General features: G+C 42.9%; 1 protein-coding gene across 1 annotated transcript in view; it reads right to left on the reverse strand.

The window, feature by feature from the left end:
* Window positions 1-18,451, reverse strand: part of LOC118371360 (diacylglycerol kinase eta-like) — a 203,899-nt gene extending 185,448 nt beyond the window's left edge. Inside the window, 1 exon segment of the mRNA XM_052493069.1 lies at window positions 17,708-18,451. Within this exon segment, the coding sequence (XP_052349029.1) occupies window positions 17,708-18,067 (360 nt within the window). The 5' untranslated portion in view covers window positions 18,068-18,451.
* Between the last annotated feature and the right edge of the window lie 2,525 nt (window positions 18,452-20,976).

Here is a 20,976-nt window from a genome sequence, read left to right on the forward strand (position 1 = left end):
AGCCTGGATACAGATAACTCACTGTCTCACTAACTAACACAGTCTGGATACAGATAACTCACTGTCTCACTAACTAACACAGTCTGGATACAGATAACTCACTGTCTCACTAACTAACACAGCCTGGATACAGATAACTCACTGTCTCACTAACTAACACAGCCTGGATACAGATAACTCACTGTCTCACTAACTAACACAGCCTGGATACAGATAACTCACTGTCTCACTAACTAACACAGCCTGGATACAGATAACTCACTGTCTCACTAACTAACACAGTCTGGATACAGATAACTCACTGTCTCACTAACTAACACAGCCTGGATACAGATAACTCACTGTCTCACTAACTAACACAGTCTGGATACAGATAACTCACTGTCTCACTAACTAACACAGCCTGGATACAGATAACTCACTGTCTCACTAACTAACACAGCCTGGATACAGATAACTCACTGTCTCACTAACTAACACAGCCTGGATACAGATAACTCACTGTCTCACTAACTAACACAGCCTGGATACAGATAACTCACTGTCTCACTAACTAACACAGCCTGGATACAGATAACTCACTGTCTCACTAACTAACACAGCCTGGATACAGATAACTCACTGTCTCACTAACTAACACAGCCTGGATACAGATAACTCACTGTCTAACACAGCCTGGATACAGATAACTCACTGTCTCACTAACTAACACAGTCTGGATACAGATAACTCACTGTCTCACTAACTAACACAGCCTGGATACAGATAACTCACTGTCTCACTAACTAACACAGCCTGGATACAGATAACTCACTGTCTCACTAACTAACACAGTCTGGATACAGATAACTCACTGTCTCACTAACTAACAGCCTGGATACAGATAACTCACTGTCTCACTAACTAACACAGTCTGGATACAGATAACTCACTGTCTCACTAACTAACACAGTCTGGATACAGATAACTCACTGTCTCACTAACTAACACAGTCTGGATACAGATAACTCACTGTCTCACTAACTAACACAGTCTGGATACAGATAACTCACTGTCTCACTAACTAACACAGCCTGGATACAGATAACTCACTGTCTCACTAACTAACAGCCTGGATACAGATAACTCACTGTCTCACTAACTAACACAGCCTGGATACAGATAACTCACTGTCTCACTAACTAACAGCATGGATACAGATAACTCACTGTCTCACTAACTAACACAGCCTGGATACAGATAACTCACTGTCTCACTAACTAACACAGCCTGGATACAGATAACTCACTGTCTCACTAACTAACACAGCCTGGATACAGATAACTCACTGTCTCACTAACAACATACAGACTGGATACGGATAACTCACTGTCTCACTAACTAACACAGCCTGGATACAGATAACTCACTGTCTCACTAACTAACAGCCTGGATACAGATAATAACATGTGCTCGCCACCGCTAACTGTATATTTTGTAGAGGATACCACTTTCAATGGAAAGGGAATACACCAGTGATGTAAAGTACTTAAGTATAAGCAGGCACAGCCTACTGCCTTCAGCACATTGCAAAGTGGCGTGTGACACGCTGATGAAGATGCTGCAGCAGCAGCTCTCGCGCTGATGAAGCCTGCCTTCTGATGGTTGTTTGAGATGCTGCAGCAGCAGCTCTCACGCTGTCTGACAGATTTTAAAGTACTACTTAAGTAGTTTTTTTTGGTATCTGTACTTGACTTTACTATTTATATTTTTGAAAACTTTTACTTTTACTCCACTACATTTTGGGAGGTCCCGAGTGGCGCAGTGGTCTAAGGCACTGCATCTCAGTACTAGAGGCGTCACTACAGACCCTGGTTTGATTCCAGGCTCTATCACAACCGGCTGTGATTGGGAGTCCGGGCTAGGGTTTGGCTGGGGTAGGCCATCATTGTAAGTATGATTTTGTTCTCAACTGACTTGCCTCGTTAAATAGAGGTTAAAAAATAAAAAATAAAAAAAACATCCCTAAAGAAAATAATGTACTTTTTACTCAGTATATTTTCCCTGACACCCAAAAGTATGTTACATTTCAAACGCTTGAAGGACAGCAAAATGGTTCAATTCACACCCTTGTCAAGAAAACAGCCCTGGTTATCTCTACTGCCTCTGATCTGGTGGACTCACTAAACAGAAAACATCCCTGGTTATCTCTACTGCCTCTGATCTGGTGGACTCACTAAACAGAAAAAATCCCTGGTTATCTCTACTGCCTCTGATCTGGTGGACTCACTAAACAGAAAACATCCCTGGTCATCTCTACTGCCTCTGATATGGTGGACTCACTAAACAGAGAACATCCCTGGTCATCTCTACTGCCTCTGATCTGGTGGACTCACTAAACAGAAAACATCCCTGGTTATCTCTACTGCCTCTGATCTGGTGGACTCACTAAACAGAAAACATCCCTGGTTATCTCTACTGCCTCTGATCTGGTGGACTCACTAAACAGAAAACATCCCTGGTTATCTCTACTGCCTCTAATCTGGTGGACTCACTAAACAGAGAACATCCCTGGTTATCTCTACTGCCTCTGATCTGGTGGACTCACTAAACAGAAAACATCCCTGGTTATCTCTAGTGCCTCTGATCTGGTGGACTCACTAAACAGAGAACATCCCTGGTTATCTCTACTGCCTCTGATCTGGTAGACTCACTAAACAGAAAACATCCCTGGTTATCGCTACTGCCTCTGATCTGGAGGACTCACTAAACAGAGAACATCCCTGGTTATCTCTACTGCCTCTGATCTGGTAGACTCACTAAACAGAAAACATCCCTGGTTATCGCTACTGCCTCTGATCTGGAGGACTCACTAAACAGAGAACATCCCTGGTTATCGCTACTGCCTCTGATCTGGTGGACTCACTAAACAGAAAACATCCCTGGTTATCTCTACTGCCTCTGATCTGGTGGACTCACTAAACATAAAACATCCCTGGTTATCGCTACTGCCTCTGATCTGGAGGACTCACTAAACAGAAAACATCCCTGGTTATCGCTACTGCCTCTGATCTGGTGGACTCACTAAACAGAAAACATCCCTGGTTATCGCTACTGCCTCTGATCTGGAGGACTCACTAAACAGAAAACATCCCTGGTTATCGCTACTGCCTCTGATCTGGAGGACTCACTAAACAGAGAACATCCCTGGTTATCTCTACTGCCTCTGATCTGGAGGACTCACTAAACAGAAAACATCCCTGGTTATCGCTACTGCCTCTGATCTGGTGGACTCACTAAACAGAAAACATCCCTGGTTATCTCTACTGCCTCTGATCTGGTGGACTCACTAAACAGAAAACATCCCTGGTTATCTCTACTGCCTCTGATCTGGTGGACTCACTAAACAGAAAACATCCCTGGTTATCTCTACTGCCTCTGATCTGGTGGACTCACTAAACAGAAAAATCCCTTGTTATCTCTATCCTGATCTGGTGGTTATCCCTGGTTATCTCTACTGCCTCTGATCTGGTGGACTCACTAAACAGAAAACATCCCTGGTTATCTCTACTGCCTCTGATCTGGAGGACTCACTAAACAGAAAACATCCCTGGTTATCTCTACTGCCTCTGATCTGGTGGACTCACTAAATGCAAATGCTTTGTTTGTAAATGATGTCGAGTGTTGGAGTGTGCCTCTGACCACCTGTAGAAATAAATAATAATAATTGTGTTTTACTTAATTAAGGAATGTGAAATAATTTATAGTTCTACTTTTTACTTTTGATAAATAAGGATATTTTAACTATTACATTTACTTTGATATTTAAATATATTTAAAACCATATAGTTTTAGACTTTTACTCAAGTAGTATTTTACTGGGTGACTTTCACTTTTACTTGAGTCATTTTCTATTAAGGTATTTTTTATTTTACTCTAGAATGACAATTGGAATACACCAGGCCACTCTGCGGACATTGGCGATGTGACCAGAGTTGAGAAAAGTTCAACCTAATGCAAATATAGCTAAAACAACAGAGATGGTATTGAAAATGAAACTGGCTGCCAGATAAATCACCTTTATGGTTAAAGATAGGGCTGGGTTAGGTGAATCAGATCCTATATATATGTTTAAGGGCAGCTTCTACGTCTGCCCTATGCAGAGAGGCCCCAAGCCAAACATTGGCCACTTGGCTTGACTGTTTACATGCTTCAAATGTTAATTCCTCCTTTTACGTAGCATCGTTTAAAGCCTAAATACCTCAACTGGATTAAGGTGAAATACCGCATTACGGACTACCCTATAAGGCAAACGCTGCTCGCCTGTGACGCCTATCAAAGATCCAGTGCGTAAGGATTTAATAGCAAGGGACACACACAGCTTATGAAGTCATAGCCTTGTTATAGACTCTGTAGGGGAGGTAGGTAGCTGGGTCTACACTCGACACATCTTTTGACAATGGGACTGGGGTAGGTAGGTTGGCTTTAGCTGAATTTACAACACACACATATACACAGACACACACGTATACACACACACGGCAGGAGTGTTTCTCCTCTCATAAGGCGCTCCTGTCACTCATCTAAAGGTCAGAGCTGCTCTACACAGATGAGTACACTGTCCAATGAGCAGGCTGCACGGCTAATCCAATCAGAGATTTCGGAACACAGGGTTGACTAAGAGACATCATGAGGGCCGCATAACTGAGAGAGAGGGTGGGAGCAAAAGTGTAAAACTACCAGTACTGGGAGTAAGAGTGCAAAAACTACCAGTACTGGGAGTAAGAGTGTAAAACTACCAGTACTGGGAGTAAGAGTGCAAAAACTACCAGTACTGGGAGTAAGAGTGAAAAACTACCAGTACTGGGAGTAAGAGTGCAAAAACTACCAGTACTGGGAGTAAGAGTGTAAAACTACCAGTACTGGGAGTAAGAGTGCAAAAACTACCAGTACTGGGAGTAAGAGTGTAAAACTACCAGTACTGGGAGTAAGAGTGTAAAACTACCAGTACTGGGAGTAAGAGTGTAAAACTACCAGTACTGGGAGTAAGAGTGCAAAAACTACCAGTACTGGGAGTAAGAGTGTAAAACTACCAGTACTGGGAGTAAGAGTGTAAAACTACCAGTACTGGGAGTAAGAGTGTAAAACTACCAGTACTGGGAGTAAGAGTGTAAAACTACCAGTACTGGGAGTAAGAGTGTAAAACTACCAGTACTGGGAGTAAGAGTGCAAAACTACCAGTACTGGGAGTAAGAGTGTAAAACTACCAGTACTGGGAGTAAGAGTGTAAAACTACCAGTACTGGGAGTAAGAGTGTAAAACTATCCGTACTGGGAGTAAGAGTGCAAAACTACCAGTACTGGGAGTAAGAGTGTAAAACTACCAGTACTGGGAGTAAGAGTGTAAAACTACCAGTACTGGGAGTAAGAGTGTAAAACTACCAGTACTGGGAGTAAGAGTGTAAAACTACCAGTACTGGGAGTAAGAGTGTAAAACTTCCAGTACTGGGAGTAAGAGTGTAAAACTACCAGTACTGGGAGTAAGAGTGTAAAACTACCAGTACTGGGAGTAAGAGTGTAAAACTACCAGTACTGGGAGTAAGAGTGTAAAACTACCAGTACTGGGAGTAAGAGTGTAAAACTACCAGTACTGGGAGTAAGAGTGTAAAACTACCAGTACTGGGAGTAAGAGTGTAAAACTACCAGTACTGGGAGTAAGAGTGTAAAACTACCAGTACTGGGAGCAAGAGTGTAAAACTACCAGTACTGGGAGTAAGAGTGTAAAACTACCAGTACTGGGAGCAAGAGTGTAAAACTACCAGTACTGGGAGCAAGAGTGTAAAAATACCAGTACTGGGAGCAAGAGTGTAAAACTACCGGTACTGGGAGTAAGAGTGTAAAACTACCAGTACCTAATAATAATAATATGCCATTTAGCAGACGCTTTTATCCAAAGCGACTTACAGTCATGTGTGCATACATTCTACGTATGGGTGGTCCCGGGAATCGAACCCACTACCCTGGCGTTACAAGCGCCATGCTCTACCAACTGAGCTACAGAAGGACCACCTCCAGTACCTGGAGCAAGAGTGTAAAACTACCAGTACTGGGAGTAAGTGTAAAACTACCAGTACTGGGAGTAAGAGTGTAAAACTACCAGTACTGGGAGTAAGAGTGTAAAACTACCAGCAGCAAGTACAAGGACTAAAAGTCCCAAAACTACATTACCAGAAATATTGGACACTGCTAAAACAAGTTGGCAGATCAGCTTCTACAGCTTCTTCTACTAAGAGGCCAGAGCGGAGATGGTGAAGAAGAGCAAGACTGCTACAAAAGTCCCTTGTGCCTGATTATGAGACTTCTCAAGTTCCAAGTAAAAGTTTTTTTTGTGAAGCATGAAAAAAAGTAGCTTTGCTCTAGTTTTCTGTTCTATATTCTAGTTTGTCCCTCCTTGGCCCCCGTAGTTCATCTCCTTGTCCCCACCTCCTTCCTGTGGCCAACTGGGCCAGAAGTAATCTATTATTAGCCTGTTCCTCTGCCACACACACACACACACACACAGTTACACACACATACACAAGCATACATACACTCACTTACACACAAACGTACACACACTTACACACACACTTACACTTACACACACACACACACACACACACACACACACACACACACACACACACACACACACACACACACACACACACACACACACACACACACACACACACACACACACACACACACACACACACACACACACACACTTACACACACGCACATTCCCCTGTTACACTGAGGGCAGGCCTGCCAGACAGAACTGAACAACCTTACCACCAAGTAATGTACACCCACACACACCTCTCCCTGGCCTGAATATTGAAGCACACACACATACAATGGACAAAGGCTGAGCTCCAATGAGTCCAGCAGCTGTGTTGCGGGGATAAGAGTGGAGAAAGCAGGAGTTCCCTGAAAGGAAAATTGAAGAGTACAGGCCTGCATCCTGCCCCTGAGGATATCCAGCTTCTAGTCAAGCTACTATACTGCAACAGTTAGGACATACACCTCCTAACACCATATCCCCTATCCCCTAGCCTGCTACAGTTAGGACATAAACCTCCTAACACCATATCCCCTATCCCCTAGCCTGCTACAGTTAGGACATAAACCTCCTAACACCATATCCCCTATCCCCTAGCCTGCTACAGTTAGGACATACATCTCCTAACACCATATCCCCTATCCCCTAGCCTGCTACAGTTAGGACATACACCTCCTAACACCATATCCCCTATCCCCTAGCCTGCTACAGTTAGGACATACATCTCCTAAAAGCCATATCTCCTGTACTACTACAGTTAGGACATACACCTCCTAAAAGCCATATCTCCTGTACTGCTACAGTTAGGACATACACCTCCTAACACCATATCCCCTATCCCCTAGCCTGCTGCAGTTAGGACATACACCTCCTAACACTATATCCCCTATCCCCTCGCCTGCTACAGTTAGGACATACATCTCCTAAAAGCCATATCCCCTGTACTGCTACAGTTAGGACATACACCTCCTAACACCAGACATATCCCCTATTTCTTAGCCTGCTATAGGAACATCTCTGGAGATACCTGAAAATAGCTGTGCAGCAACACTCCACACCCAACCTGACAGAACTTGAGACTATCTGCAAAAGAAGAATGGAAGAAACTCCCCAAATTCAGGTGTGCCAAACTTGTAGCGTCATACCCAAGAACACTCAAGGCTGTAATCACTGGCAGAGGTGATTCAACAAAGTACTGTTTAAAGGGTGAATACTTGTAAATGTGAAATTTTCGGGGGTTCTCATAAAGTATCTAAAAAAAACAGTGTTTCTTTGTCATTATGGCGTATTGTGATGTCATTATGGGGTATTGTGATGTCATTAAGGGGTATTGTGATGTCATTATGGGGTATTGTGATGTCATTATGGGGTATTGTGTCGAGACTGATGAGGGAAAAAAACAATTTAATCAATTTTAGAATAAGGCTGTAATCTAACAAATTGTGGAAAAAGTCAAGGGGTCTGAATACTTTCAGAAGGCACTGTATCTCTGCTTCTAACCTACCAGAATCAAAAGTCAAGGGGTCTGAATACTTTCCAAAGGCACTGTATCTCTGCTTCTAACCTACCAGAATCAAAAGTCAAGGGGTCTGAATACTTTCCAAAGGCACTGTATCTCTGCTTCTAACCTACCAGAATCAAAAGTCAAGGGGTCTGAATACTTTCAGAAGGCACTGTATCTCTGCTTCTAACCTACCAGAATCAACAGTCAAGGGGTCTGAATACTTTCAGAAGGCACTGTATCTCTGCTTCTAACCTACCAGAATCAACAGTCAAGGGGTCTGAATACTTTCCAAAGGCACTGTATCTCTGCTTCTAACCTACCAGAATCAAAAGTCAAGGGGTCTGAATACTTTCAGAAGGCACTGTATCTCTGCTTCTAACCTACCAGAATCAACAGTCAAGGGGTCTGAATACTTTCCAAAGGCACTGTATCTCTGCTTCTAACCTACCAGAATCAACAGTCAAGGGGTCTGAATACTTTCAGAAGGCACTGTATCTCTGCTTCTAACCTACCAGAATCAAAAGTCAAGGGGTCTGAATACTTTCAGAAGGCACTGTATCTCTGCTTCTAACCTACCAGAATCAACAGTCAAGGGGTCTGAATACTTTCCAAAGGCACTGTATCTCTGCTTCTAACCTACCAGAATCAACAGTCAAGGGGTCTGAATACTTTCAGAAGGCACTGTATCTCTGCTTCTAACCTACCAGAATCAAAAGTCAAGGGGTCTGAATACTTTCAGAAGGCACTGTATCTCTGCTTCTAACCTACCAGAATCAACAGTCAAGGGGTCTGAATACTTTCCAAAGGCACTGTATCTCTGCTTCTAACCTACCAGAATCAACAGTCAAGGGGTCTGAATACTTTCAGAAGGCACTGTATCTCTGCTTCTAACCTACCAGAATCAACAGTCAAGGGGTCTGAATACTTTCCAAAGGCACTGTATCTCTGCTTCTAACCTACCAGAATCAACAGTCAAGGGGTCTGAATACTTTCAGAAGGCACTGTATCTCTGCTTCTAACCTACCAGAATCAACAGTCAAGGGGTCTGAATACTTTCCAAAGGCACTGTATCTCTGCTTCTAACCTACCAGAATCAACAGTCAAGGGGTCTGAATACTTTCAGAAGGCACTGTATCTCTGCTTCTAACCTACCAGAATCAACAGTCAAGGGGTCTGAATACTTTCAGAAGGCACTGTATCTCTGCTTCTAACCTACCAGAATCAACAGTCAAGGGGTCTGAATACTTTCAGAAGGCACTGTATCTCTGCTTCTAACCTACCAGAATCAACAGTCAAGGGGTCTGAATACTTTCCAAAGGCACTGTATCTCTGCTTCTAACCTACCAGAATCAAAAGTCAAGGGGTCTGAATACTTTCAGAAGGCACTGTATCTCTGCTTCTAACCTACCAGAATCAACAGTCAAGGGGTCTGAATACTTTCAGAAGGCACTGTATCTCTGCTTCTAACCTACCAGAATCAACAGTCAAGGGGTCTGAATACTTTCCAAAGGCACTGTATCTCTGCTTCTAACCTACCAGAATCAACAGTCAAGGGGTCTGAATACTTTCAGAAGGCACTGTATCTCTGCTTCTAACCTACCAGAATCAACAGTCAAGGGGTCTGAATACTTTCCAAAGGCACTGTATCTCTGCTTCTAACCTACCAGAATCAACAGTCAAGGGGTCTGAATACTTTCAGAAGGCACTGTATCTCTGCTTCTAACCTACCAGAATCAACAGTCAAGGGGTCTGAATACTTTCAGAAGGCACTGTATCTCTGCTTCTAACCTACCAGAATCAAAAGTCAAGGGGAAAATGTCCTGATTCTGTCCAATTGGAGTGCAGAGCCACATACATACAGTGCCTTGCAAAAGTATTCGGCCCCCTTGAACTTTGCGACCTTTTGCCACATTTCAGGCTTCAAACATAAAGATATAAAACTGTATTTTTTGGGGGAAGAATCAACAACAAGTGGGACACAATCATGAAGTGGAACGACATTTATTGGATATTTCAAACTTTTTTAACAAATCAAAAACTGAAAAATTGGGCGTGCAAAATTATTGGCACTGTATCACTGCTTCTTCCCTATAAGAGCTCAGGTCCACAGGGTATGTCTCTTCTGCCTGCCCCACACTCTTGGCTAGCGGAGAGAAGAGGCCAAAGACATTCTGGCCAGCACAGCCAATCACCTTTAATCAGAGATAAGAAGCCTAGAGGAGGGTCTGGACACAGATCAGAGATAACATTCACACACACGCACACACAGAAAAATACACGACAAGAGACTTTTCGGAATCTAATTGGCTGTAGAAGCCACTACATGTCCATGCAAGAAAGGACATTATCATGTGGTAGTGCTTGGTCTCGGGAGGGATCCATTTAGGACTCTAGTACAATAGTCAAGTTGGAAGGACAGGCAGTGACTTAGGGAGACTAATGCATTTTTTCAGGTTCAGAAAACTGGTCACTGAGCTTTGTAGCTCATCTCCAAATACACAGTAAACTCCAATTCCTCCATTCATAAGAAGGCAAATAGTTGTTTTCGAGCCGACCGGAGTCTGATGAGACAGTTTTACTGATGTCCAGAGCTATTGTTTGTATGTCTTTGTAGCGATACATGTTTCTGCTTTAAGCCTGCCAGACGTAGCCTGTCAAAGTCAGATGTAGCCTGTAAAAGCCAGACGCAGCCTGTAAAGCCAGACGTAGCCTGTTATAACCAGACGTAGCCTGTAAAAGCCTGACGTAGCCTGTCATAGCCAGACGTAGCCTGTCATAGCCAGACGTAGCCTGTTATAACCAGACGTAGCCTGTAAAAGCCTGACGTAGCCTGTCATAGCCAGACGTAGCCTGTCATAGCCAGACGTAGCCTGTAAAAGTCTGACGTAGCCTGTCATAGCCAGACGTAGCCTGTCATAGCCAGACGTAGCCTGTTATAACCAGACGTAGCCTGTAAAAGCCTGACGTAGCCTGTCATAGCCAGACGTAGCCTGTCATAGCCAGACGTAGCCTGTTATAACCAGACATAGCCTGTCATAGCCAGACGTAGCCTGTTATAACCAGACTTAGCCTGTAAAAGCCTGACGTAGCCTGTAAAAGCCAGACGTAGCCTGTCATAGCCAGACGTAGCCTGTTATAACCAGACGTAGCCTGTAAAAGCCAGACGTAGCCTGTCAAAGCCAGACGTAGCCTGTCATAGCCAGACGTAGCCTGTTATAACCAGACGTAGCCTGTAAAAGTCTGACGTAGCCTGTCATAGCCAGACGTAGCCTGTCATAGCCAGACGTAGCCTGTTATAACCAGACGTAGCCTGTAAAAGCCTGACGTAGCCTGTCATAGCCAGACGTAGCCTGTTATAACCAGACGTAGCCTGTCATAGCCAGACGTAGCCTGTCATAGCCAGACGTAGCCTGTTATAACCAGACGTAGCCTGTAAAAGCCTGACGTAGCCTGTCATAGCCAGACATAGCCTGTTATAACCAGACGTAGCCTGTAAAAGCCTGACGTAGCCTGTCATAGCCAGACGTAGCCTGTCATAGCCAGACATAGCCTGTTATAACCAGACTTAGCCTGTAAAAGCCTGACGTAGCCTGTAAAAGCCAGACGTAGCCTGTCATAGCCAGACGTAGCCTGTTATAACCAGACGTAGCCTGTAAAAGCCAGACGTAGCCTGTCAAAGCCAGACGTAGCCTGTCATAGCCAGACGTAGCCTGTTATAACCAGACGTAGCCTGTCAGATGTAGCCCCCCCCACAACAATACTCTAGATATAAAATTTAAAAAACTTAGACTGAGGCCTTTGAGGGTGGTGGGGATCACACCTTGTCAGTGGTTGTTGCTAATTTCCCGGTCTCTAACAACACTGTTAGAGTGTGAAGGAACACCAAACAGAACAGAACACAGCTTTAAAATGACCTCCATCCAGGGGAGGGTGCTGGAGGAGGGAGGGAGAGAGGAGAAGACTGGGGCAAAAACGACAAAACCAAACCCAGCAAGGAGCTGCACAAAGGAAGGAGAGCGAAGGTGAAGGGGAGGACAGACGCAGTAACAATCTAAACATTCTTCGTAAAAGACGGTTTTGTCCTGTCTCCACAATAGACCTCTCTTATCACCCACCAAGGATGACAAGGTAATGAACGTGACTAGTGGTCAGTGTCACTGAGGACCAGACTGATTCCTCTACTCTAAAGTTCAATGTCACTGTCACTGTCACTGTCTCTGTCTCTGTCTCTGTCTCTGTCTCTGTCTCTCTCTCTCTCTCTCTCTCTCTCTCTCTCTCTCTCTCTCTCTCTCTCTCTCTCTCTCTCTCTCTCTCTCTCTCTCTCTCTCTCTGTGCTTCCTATCACCAACAGTCAGCATGTATTACCACTCAAACACATACACACTTTGTTAAGATTCAGCCAGGAATTTAGTGCTTTGTGGCAGTTGTGTCTCAGTCTGTCTGCTTAGTGCAGGGCTTGGATTGGACACACACACACACACATAGTCAGGGTCAGCTGATTGACAGACACTCAGTTTTCCAACGGCTGTATCAGGTTCCGAAATCACATTAGTGGTTAGAACAGGGACAAAAAGGCACCCATCCCCTCTCAGACCGTCAGGATTGGAAAGACTATACTTCTCATGATATTCGTCTCACTGTAATTATATTAATATCAAATCAGTGTTAATTTCTCATTTTGATGTTCCAAACACATGCACATATACGGAATTGGGAATCGATGGGAATCGAAATGAATTCTACAACGAGCAAGGTAGAGCTGGTGGATGGAGAGCAAGCTTTTACATCTGTGTATTTGGGGCGGCAGGTTAGCCTGGTGGTTGGAGTAGTAACCGAAAGGTTGGAAGATCAAATCACTGAGCAGACAAGGTACACACATCTGTTGTTCTGCCCCTGAACACGGCAGTTAACCCACTGTTCCTGGGCCGTCATTGAAAATAAGAATTTGTTCTTAACTGACTAGCCTAATATTTTGTTTTGTTTTTAAGTATCTGTCCCTGTCTCTCTTCATCTCTGTCAGTGCTGGACTCAGTCTCAGGTGCTATTCACTTTTTTAGTGTGTGTGTGAGTGTGTGTGGGGGGGGGGGGGTTGTTCGCGTGTATTCAGACCCCTTGACTTTTTCCACATTTTGTTACTTACAGCCTTGTTCTAAAATTAATTAAATACATGTATTTCCTCATCAATCTTCACACACTATCCCATAATGACAAAGTGAGAACAGGTTTTTAGAAATGTTTACAAATGTATTGAAAATAAAAACAGAAATACCTAAAAATTCAGACCCTTTCCTATGAGACTCGAAATGGAGCTCAGGTGCATCCTGTTTCCATTGATCACCCTTGAGATGTTCCTACAACTTGATTGGAGTCCACCTGTGGTATATGCAATTGATTGGACATGATTTGGAAAGGCACACACCTGTCTATATTAAATACCACAGTTGACAGTACATGTCAGAGCAGAAACCAAGTCAAGAGATCGAAGGAATAGTCAGAAGAGCCCAAATGTGTCGATGCACCGATCTCAGACCATGAGAAATAAGAATCTCTGGTCTGATGAAACCAAGATTGAATTCTTTGGCCTCAATGCCAAGCGTCACGTCTGGAGGAAACCTGGCACGAGGGGAAAAAAACAATTTAATCTATTTTAGAATAAGGCTGTAATGTAACAAAATGTGGAAAAAGTCAAGGGGTCTAGATACTTTCCTAATGCACTGTCCATACATTCTGTGCTTCTTTCCCTGTGGCTGTTACATAGCTTCATGCCATGACACCAATCCAGAAGCCATCCTACAATTGGCACAAATCTTTAATTAACTATTTACTAACAAGTGCTTTCACAGATCACTATAATTAATTAATTTATGAATTCCAACAATGTTTTATAGTTAGAATTAAAAACCCTACACACTAAGTCCAAGTTAGTAAAAACCCTACACACAGAGTCCAAGTTAGTAAAAACCCTACACACTAAGTCCAAGTTAGTAAAAACCCTACACACTGAGTCCAAGTTAGTAAAAACCCTACACACTGAGTCCAAGTTAGTAAAAACCCTACACACTAAGTCCAAGTTAGTAAAAACCCTACACACTGAGTCCAAGTTAGTAAAAACCCTACACACTAAGTCCAAGTTAGTAAAAACCCTACACACTGAGTCCAAGTAGGTAAAAACCCTACACACTGAGTCCAAGTTAGTAAAAACCCTACACACTAAGTCCAAGTTAGTAAAAACCCTACACACTGAGTCCAAGTTAGTAAAAACCCTACACACTGAGTCCAAGTTAGTAAAAACCCTACACACTGAGTCCAAGTTAGTAAAAACCCTACACACTAAGTCCAAGTTAGTAAAAACCCTACACACTGAGTCCAAGTAGGTAAAACCCTACACACTAAGTCCAAGTTAGTAAAAACCCTACACACTGAGTCCACGTTAGTAAAACCCTACACACTGAGTCCAAGTTAGTAAAAACCCTACACACTAAATCCAAGTTAGTAAAAACCCTACACACTGAGTCCAAGTTAGTAAAAACCCTACAGACTAAATCCAAGTTAGTAAAAACCCTACACACTGAGTCCAAGTTAGTAAAAACCCTACACACTAAATCCAAGTTAGTAAAAACCCTACACACTGAGTCCAAGTTAGTAAAAACCCTACACACTAAGTCCAAGTTAGTAAAAACCCTACACACTAAGTCCAAGTTAGTAAAAACCCTACACACTGAGTCCAAGTTAGTAAAAACCCTACACACTAAGTCCAAGTTAGTAAAAACCCTACACACTGAGTCCAAGTAGGTAAAAACCCTACACACTGAGTCCAAGTTAGTAAAAACCCTACACACTAAGTCCAAGTTAGTAAAAACCCTACACACTGAGTCCAAGTTAGTAAAAACCCTACACACTGAGTCCAAGTTAGTAAAAACCCTACACACTGAGTCCAAGTTAGTAAAAACCCTACACACTAAGTCCAAGTTAGTAAAAACCCTACACACTGAGTCCAAGTAGGTAAAAACCCTACACACTAAGTCCAAGTTAGTAAAAACCCTACACACTGAGTCCACGTTAGTAAAAACCCTACACACTGAGTCCAAGTTAGTAAAAACCCTACACACTAAATCCAAGTTAGTAAAAACCCTACACACTGAGTCCAAGTTAGTAAAAACCCTACAGACTAAATCCAAGTTAGTAAAAACCCTACAGACTAAATCCAAGTTAGTAAAAACCCTACACACTAAATCCAAGTTAGTAAAAACCCTACAGACTAAATCCAAGTTAGTAAAAACCCTACACACTGAGTCCAAGTTAGTAAAAACCCTACACACTAAATCCAAGTTAGTAAAAACCCTACACACTGAGTCCAAGTTAGTAAAAACCCTACACACTGAGTCCAAGTTAGTAAAAACCCTACACACTGAGTCCAAGTTAGTAAAAACCCTACAGACTAAATCCAAGTTAATAAAAACCCTACACACTGAGTCCAAGTTGGTAAAAAATAAAAAATATATATGCCATTTAGCAGACGCTTTTATCCAAAGCGACTTACAGTCATGTGTGCATACATTCTACGTATGGGTGGTCCCGGGAATCGAACCCACTACCCTGGTGTTACAAGCGCCATGCTCTACCAACTGTGCGACAGAAGGACCTACCAGGGTCTTCCTCAGGCAGCGTTGTCATGGCGCCAGTCAATCAGGGGACAGGGATGTGGTGGTTGTCCTGGGCAACCAGATAGATGGCGGGCGAAAGAGGGGCAGAATGTCCTCAGACAGACAGTGATTCAGGCGGTGACCAAACACACACCACACACACACACACACACACACAGGTTGAGCAAACAACCAGAGTTGGAACAACACACAGAGCCAGCGTGCTGCTCCATTAATACCCTTCTGCGCAAACACACACACACACACACCACACACACACACAAACACACACATCCAACACACACGCCCCCCCCAACACATGCAGGAAGACAGAGGTATACATCTGCATTCAGATACAGGTCACTCATCCCATCTCTCTCTTCTGCCCATATCTGACCATTTCTCTAACTATTTTAACGTTTCAAACAACATTACACACATCATCTCCACTTAACTTTGTTTATTACAATACACCACAACTGAAATGTAACAATTACACAGCTATAACACAACTAACTACATCAACAGTGTTTATACAGTAGCTTTACTAACACTGAGTGGTACCGCAGGTCAAATGAAAAGTAGCTGTCTGATATACTGTAGATACTGTAGTCTTCTGACGACTTCTAATATAAATGTAGCCTTATGATTACAGAACAGAATATAGACAGATCATACATCTCTGTCATACAAACATAGTTTCATTTCTATCTGCAATATGTTGTGACTTGAATAAGCGCCATGCAGCGCTATAGGTAAATGTACTACCACTGAGTTATTGCCAGGCCAATACAGTGAAGATAACCGTGCACATTGTGTGTAGTATTTATTGAGGCATAAGGTTTCGGTGCTGTACACACAGTAGCCCTCAATTATCGAAACGAACATGCACAATTTCACGCTCTTTTCTACAATCGTTTGGTAAGTGAGAGACAATGTCTCTTCAACGATTCTACTTGAGCCTCTTACACTCCTGTGACAAGATGTTAGCCTACTTCAGCAATGTGTTGTATTGTCAGGTAAGCTAATGACCACACATAACCCTATCTGCTCGTGTAAGATGCTCTGGATAAGGACTTGAATGTAAACGTGAATAACAAAGCCCTGTGCTCCAGCCCAGTGTCCCATGTCTAAATATAAACCGTTCCTTTAATAATAAACACAGGGTGGAGTGGACATGTCAATAATGAAGTGGCTATTTTCTGATGGGAGAAGAGAGACTTATATATAGTGTGTCTGTGTAAAGTGAACCATGACCGCTAAGGTGTCTGTCAGTCTGTCAGGTGGAAGGAACTCCACCATCTTCTATGCTGTGGCTTAGTTTTGGTTATCATACAGTTTCAGTTTCAGTTGTTTCACGGAAAGAGTTCAACTTAATACACTGAAAACACATTTCCATAATTTGAAAGTAAAAGTGTACTAAGTTAGGCTATAATAGGCAGGCTAGGCTATAATAGCGCTCCAACTGTCTCAAAACAAAACGGCTACCTGTAGATCAAACAACAATGCTGTATGCTTTCCACAGCTCACAATGCTTTCCACAGCTCACAATGCTTTCCACAGCTCACAATGCTTTCCACAGCTCACAATGCTTTCCACAGCTCACAATGCTTTCCACAGCTCACAATGCTTTCCACAGCTCACAATGCTTTCCACAGCTCACAATGCTTTCCACAGCTCACAATGCTTTCCACAGTTTATTTTCGATAGATGCTCTATTATATTCTATGGTCAAATGTTGCATACAATGACTGAATATGTGACATTCAGAATCATGCGTGCTGGTTGTCAAAGTCAAACTCTGTTATTAGTTGATATTGCCTTCCATGAAAGCAACATGGACTAGGCTACCGATACAACACCACAAGACAGACGCACGATAGCGCACACTACAAAATAATGTAGCCTATGCCTCCAAAACAAGAATCAAGTAGAGACTGGCACCAGGCATATAAACATACGTGTCTTTTCTTACCTTGCTTCTGAGTTGTCCGGAGGTCGACACTTTCCGAATGAGTTTCTGCGGGCCTTCTTGTTCTCCCTCGCTGTCTGACGACTCATCCACGGCCCCAGAGCCCCCGACAGCCCCCACCACATGGGCATGGATCCCTGCTGTTGATTGGCCTTTCTCCGGCTCCTGTTGGGAGAAAGGATAAGACCAGTCGGAGTTAGTCTTCCCCCGGTCAGCCGCTCCCTTCCTCTCCGGGATGCGAGAGCTGGACAGCGGTTGAAAAGCGGCTTTCCTCGCCGTCATCTCCTCCCGCTTCTCAAACCTATAACTGGCGCTATAAGAACCGAGATCTATCCAAGAACATACGTCCGCGGCTGAGCTCATGGGGATGTAGCATGTCTCGGTGCTGTGGGGTTTACTAGGGTAAAGCTTGCTTCAAGATGTGTTTATGGTTCCAGCCTACATGCTCAGATCAGACTGAGGCTAAAGACCGCCTCGGCTCAGTAGGCTGCCCTCCTTACACACAGCTACAGACGCACCACCAGCCAACAACCAGTGGACATCGCCATGGAAGGCCCTAGTGGCCGCAACAGAAGCAGTCCAGCGGGTAGCCTACTGTAACTGTAACCGATTGAAAAGCCCACTCAAAAATATGAGCAAAATGAACAGCCAAACTACTCGGACAATGTAACTATTTATTTTATAGCCTATACGCAGGAACACAGTGATATATAAATAGCATATTTTGCAAATTGTGGCTAAGTATAATGACATGGATGTTAATATTAAGTCTAAAAAGGCATGTGCGATAAAGAAATCAATATTTCCAACACAACACTATTTCACGTTTATAAATATGCCTATAAACATATTGTCAACCACTATCGAGTCTGAAGCGAAGATAACACAGAGTAGCCTTTACGGGGGTGGGGGGGTATTTCTTTAAAACTGGAAAATGTAACCTCCGGTTTACATTGCAATGGTTTTGCGATTGTAGAGAAACCATCCCATTGCTCAGGCTAAATGACACTGAATACTTTGCGACAATGTAACAAGAGAAGCCGTGCATAGTCTCACGAAATGTGTGACTTAAAAACTAAATACATAGAAAAGGCAAATCATATCGAAAGAGTCTGATTCATTATTAAATCGTATATAATGCTGTATCTTAAGGCTACATGGGTTAAATGTGAACATACAATTAACCACTTGAAACCAGAGCAACTTCACACATAGACAGCTAACTAGCCGAATGAGATACATTTCCGTGTTTCTAAAGATTCACTTTGTTAATCATCAATCTGACTGTTCTATAGTTTTTTTTTCGTTTTTTATTTTTTTTACAGCAAATTACAATTGGGGTTGATCTTCCGAAAATCAAAGGCATTCAGTTCTCCCCAAAAATTACTGATCGGAATGGTGACGAGAAAATATTTAGAAATTATTCTAAAGTGGGATAAAAAAGTGAATCGTTTTCTGTTTTTCTCTTTAGTCTCCTAACCAAAATGAAATATCTATATCCACTATCATATTTCACTAGAAATCCTTAGTTCTTTTAAATAAACTACCGACCAGTTCCTCCCACGCAGGGCTGCGAGTAAAACGGTAGACGTCTTCCATAGTCCCGCTCAGTCCGCTCCCGGAAACCAGTCTAGGAATCGGCTAAGATTCTGTCTGGTAGGTTAGTCTACAATAAAACTGGTTTGAGGTCCGGAATCAGATAGGCTATAATTCCGTGTTGCCTACTACTCCACTCAACCATCTCTCCAATCATCTTTCTGCCTTTTCCCTCGCCATTCGTTCAAGGGCTGAGCCTCGTCGCCCCGTGATAAATGTCAAACCGGTACAGTATATGGCACCGGGGACCTCCTAAAGGAGTACGGAGGGAGAATTCAGCTGGTGTTAATGCTCATGACCCCATATGATTCGAATAGGCCTACACTGCCTTAATCAAATTTTGGCTGAATTTGATCCACTCTCTCACAAATTACGAATGCAATGACTATGGATAGGCTACACACAGTCGTTTCATTTAGACATTTCCCACAGAGGGTAGAAACATGTTGATATGTATGTCTCTAGACAGACGACATTAATGAAGCATAGCAGGATTCCTGTATGAAGTGTTGATCAGATAACTGGACAATCTTCCCTTTGACAAACATAGCCTAAATTAATTCAGAAGCATAAACACTTCAACCAATAATATACAGTGCCTTGCGAAAGTATTCGACCCCCTTGAACTTTGCGACCTTTTGCCACATTTCAGGCTTCAAACATAAAGATATAAAACTGTATTTTTTTGTGAAGAATCAACAACAAGTGGGACACAATCATGAAGTGGAACGACATTTATTGGATATTTCAAACTTTTTTAACAAATCAAAAACTGAAAAATTGGGCGTGCAAAATTATTCAGCCCCCTTAAGTTAATACTTTGTAGCGCCACCTTTTGCTGCGATTACAGCTGTAAGTCGTTTGGGGTATGTCTCTATCAGTTTTGCACATCGAGAGACTGACATTTCTTCCCATTCCTCCTTGCAAAACAGCTCGAGCTCAGTGAGGTTGGATGGAGAGCATTTGTGAACAGCAGTTTTCAGTTCTTTCCACAGATTCTCGATTGGATTCAGGTCTGGACTTTGACTTGGCCATTCTAACACCTGGATATGTTTATTTTTGAACCATTCCATTGTAGATTTTGCTTTATGTTTTGGATCATTGTCTTGTTGGAAGACAAATCTCCGTCCCAGTCTCAGGTCTTTTGCAGACTCCATCAGGTTTTCTTCCAGAATGGTCCTATATTTGGCTCCATCCATCTTCCCATCAATTTTAACCATCTTCCCTGTCCCTGCTGAAGAAAAGCAGGCCCAAACCATGATGCTGCCACCACCATGTTTGACAGTGGGGAGGGTGTGTTCAGGGTGATGAGCTGTGTTGCTTTTACTCCAAACATAACGTTTTGCATTGTTGCCAGAAAGTTAAATTTTGGTTTCATCTGACCAGAGCACCTTCTTCCACATGTTTGGTGTGTCTCCCAGGTGGCTTGTGGCAAACTTTAAACGACACTTTTTATGGATATCTTTAAGAAATGACTTTCTTCTTGCCACTCTTCCATAAAGGCCAGATTTGTGCAATATACGACTGATTGTTGTCCTATGGACAGAGTCTCCCACCTCAGCTGTAGATCTCTGCAGTTCATCCAGAGTGATCATGGGCCTCTTGGCTGCATCTCTGATCAGTCCTCTCCTTGTATGAGCTGAAAGTTTAGAGGGACGGCCAGGTCTTGGTAGATT

Source organism: Oncorhynchus keta, chromosome 34, assembly GCF_023373465.1.
Source record: "Oncorhynchus keta strain PuntledgeMale-10-30-2019 chromosome 34, Oket_V2, whole genome shotgun sequence".
Lineage (NCBI taxonomy): Eukaryota > Metazoa > Chordata > Actinopteri > Salmoniformes > Salmonidae > Oncorhynchus > Oncorhynchus keta.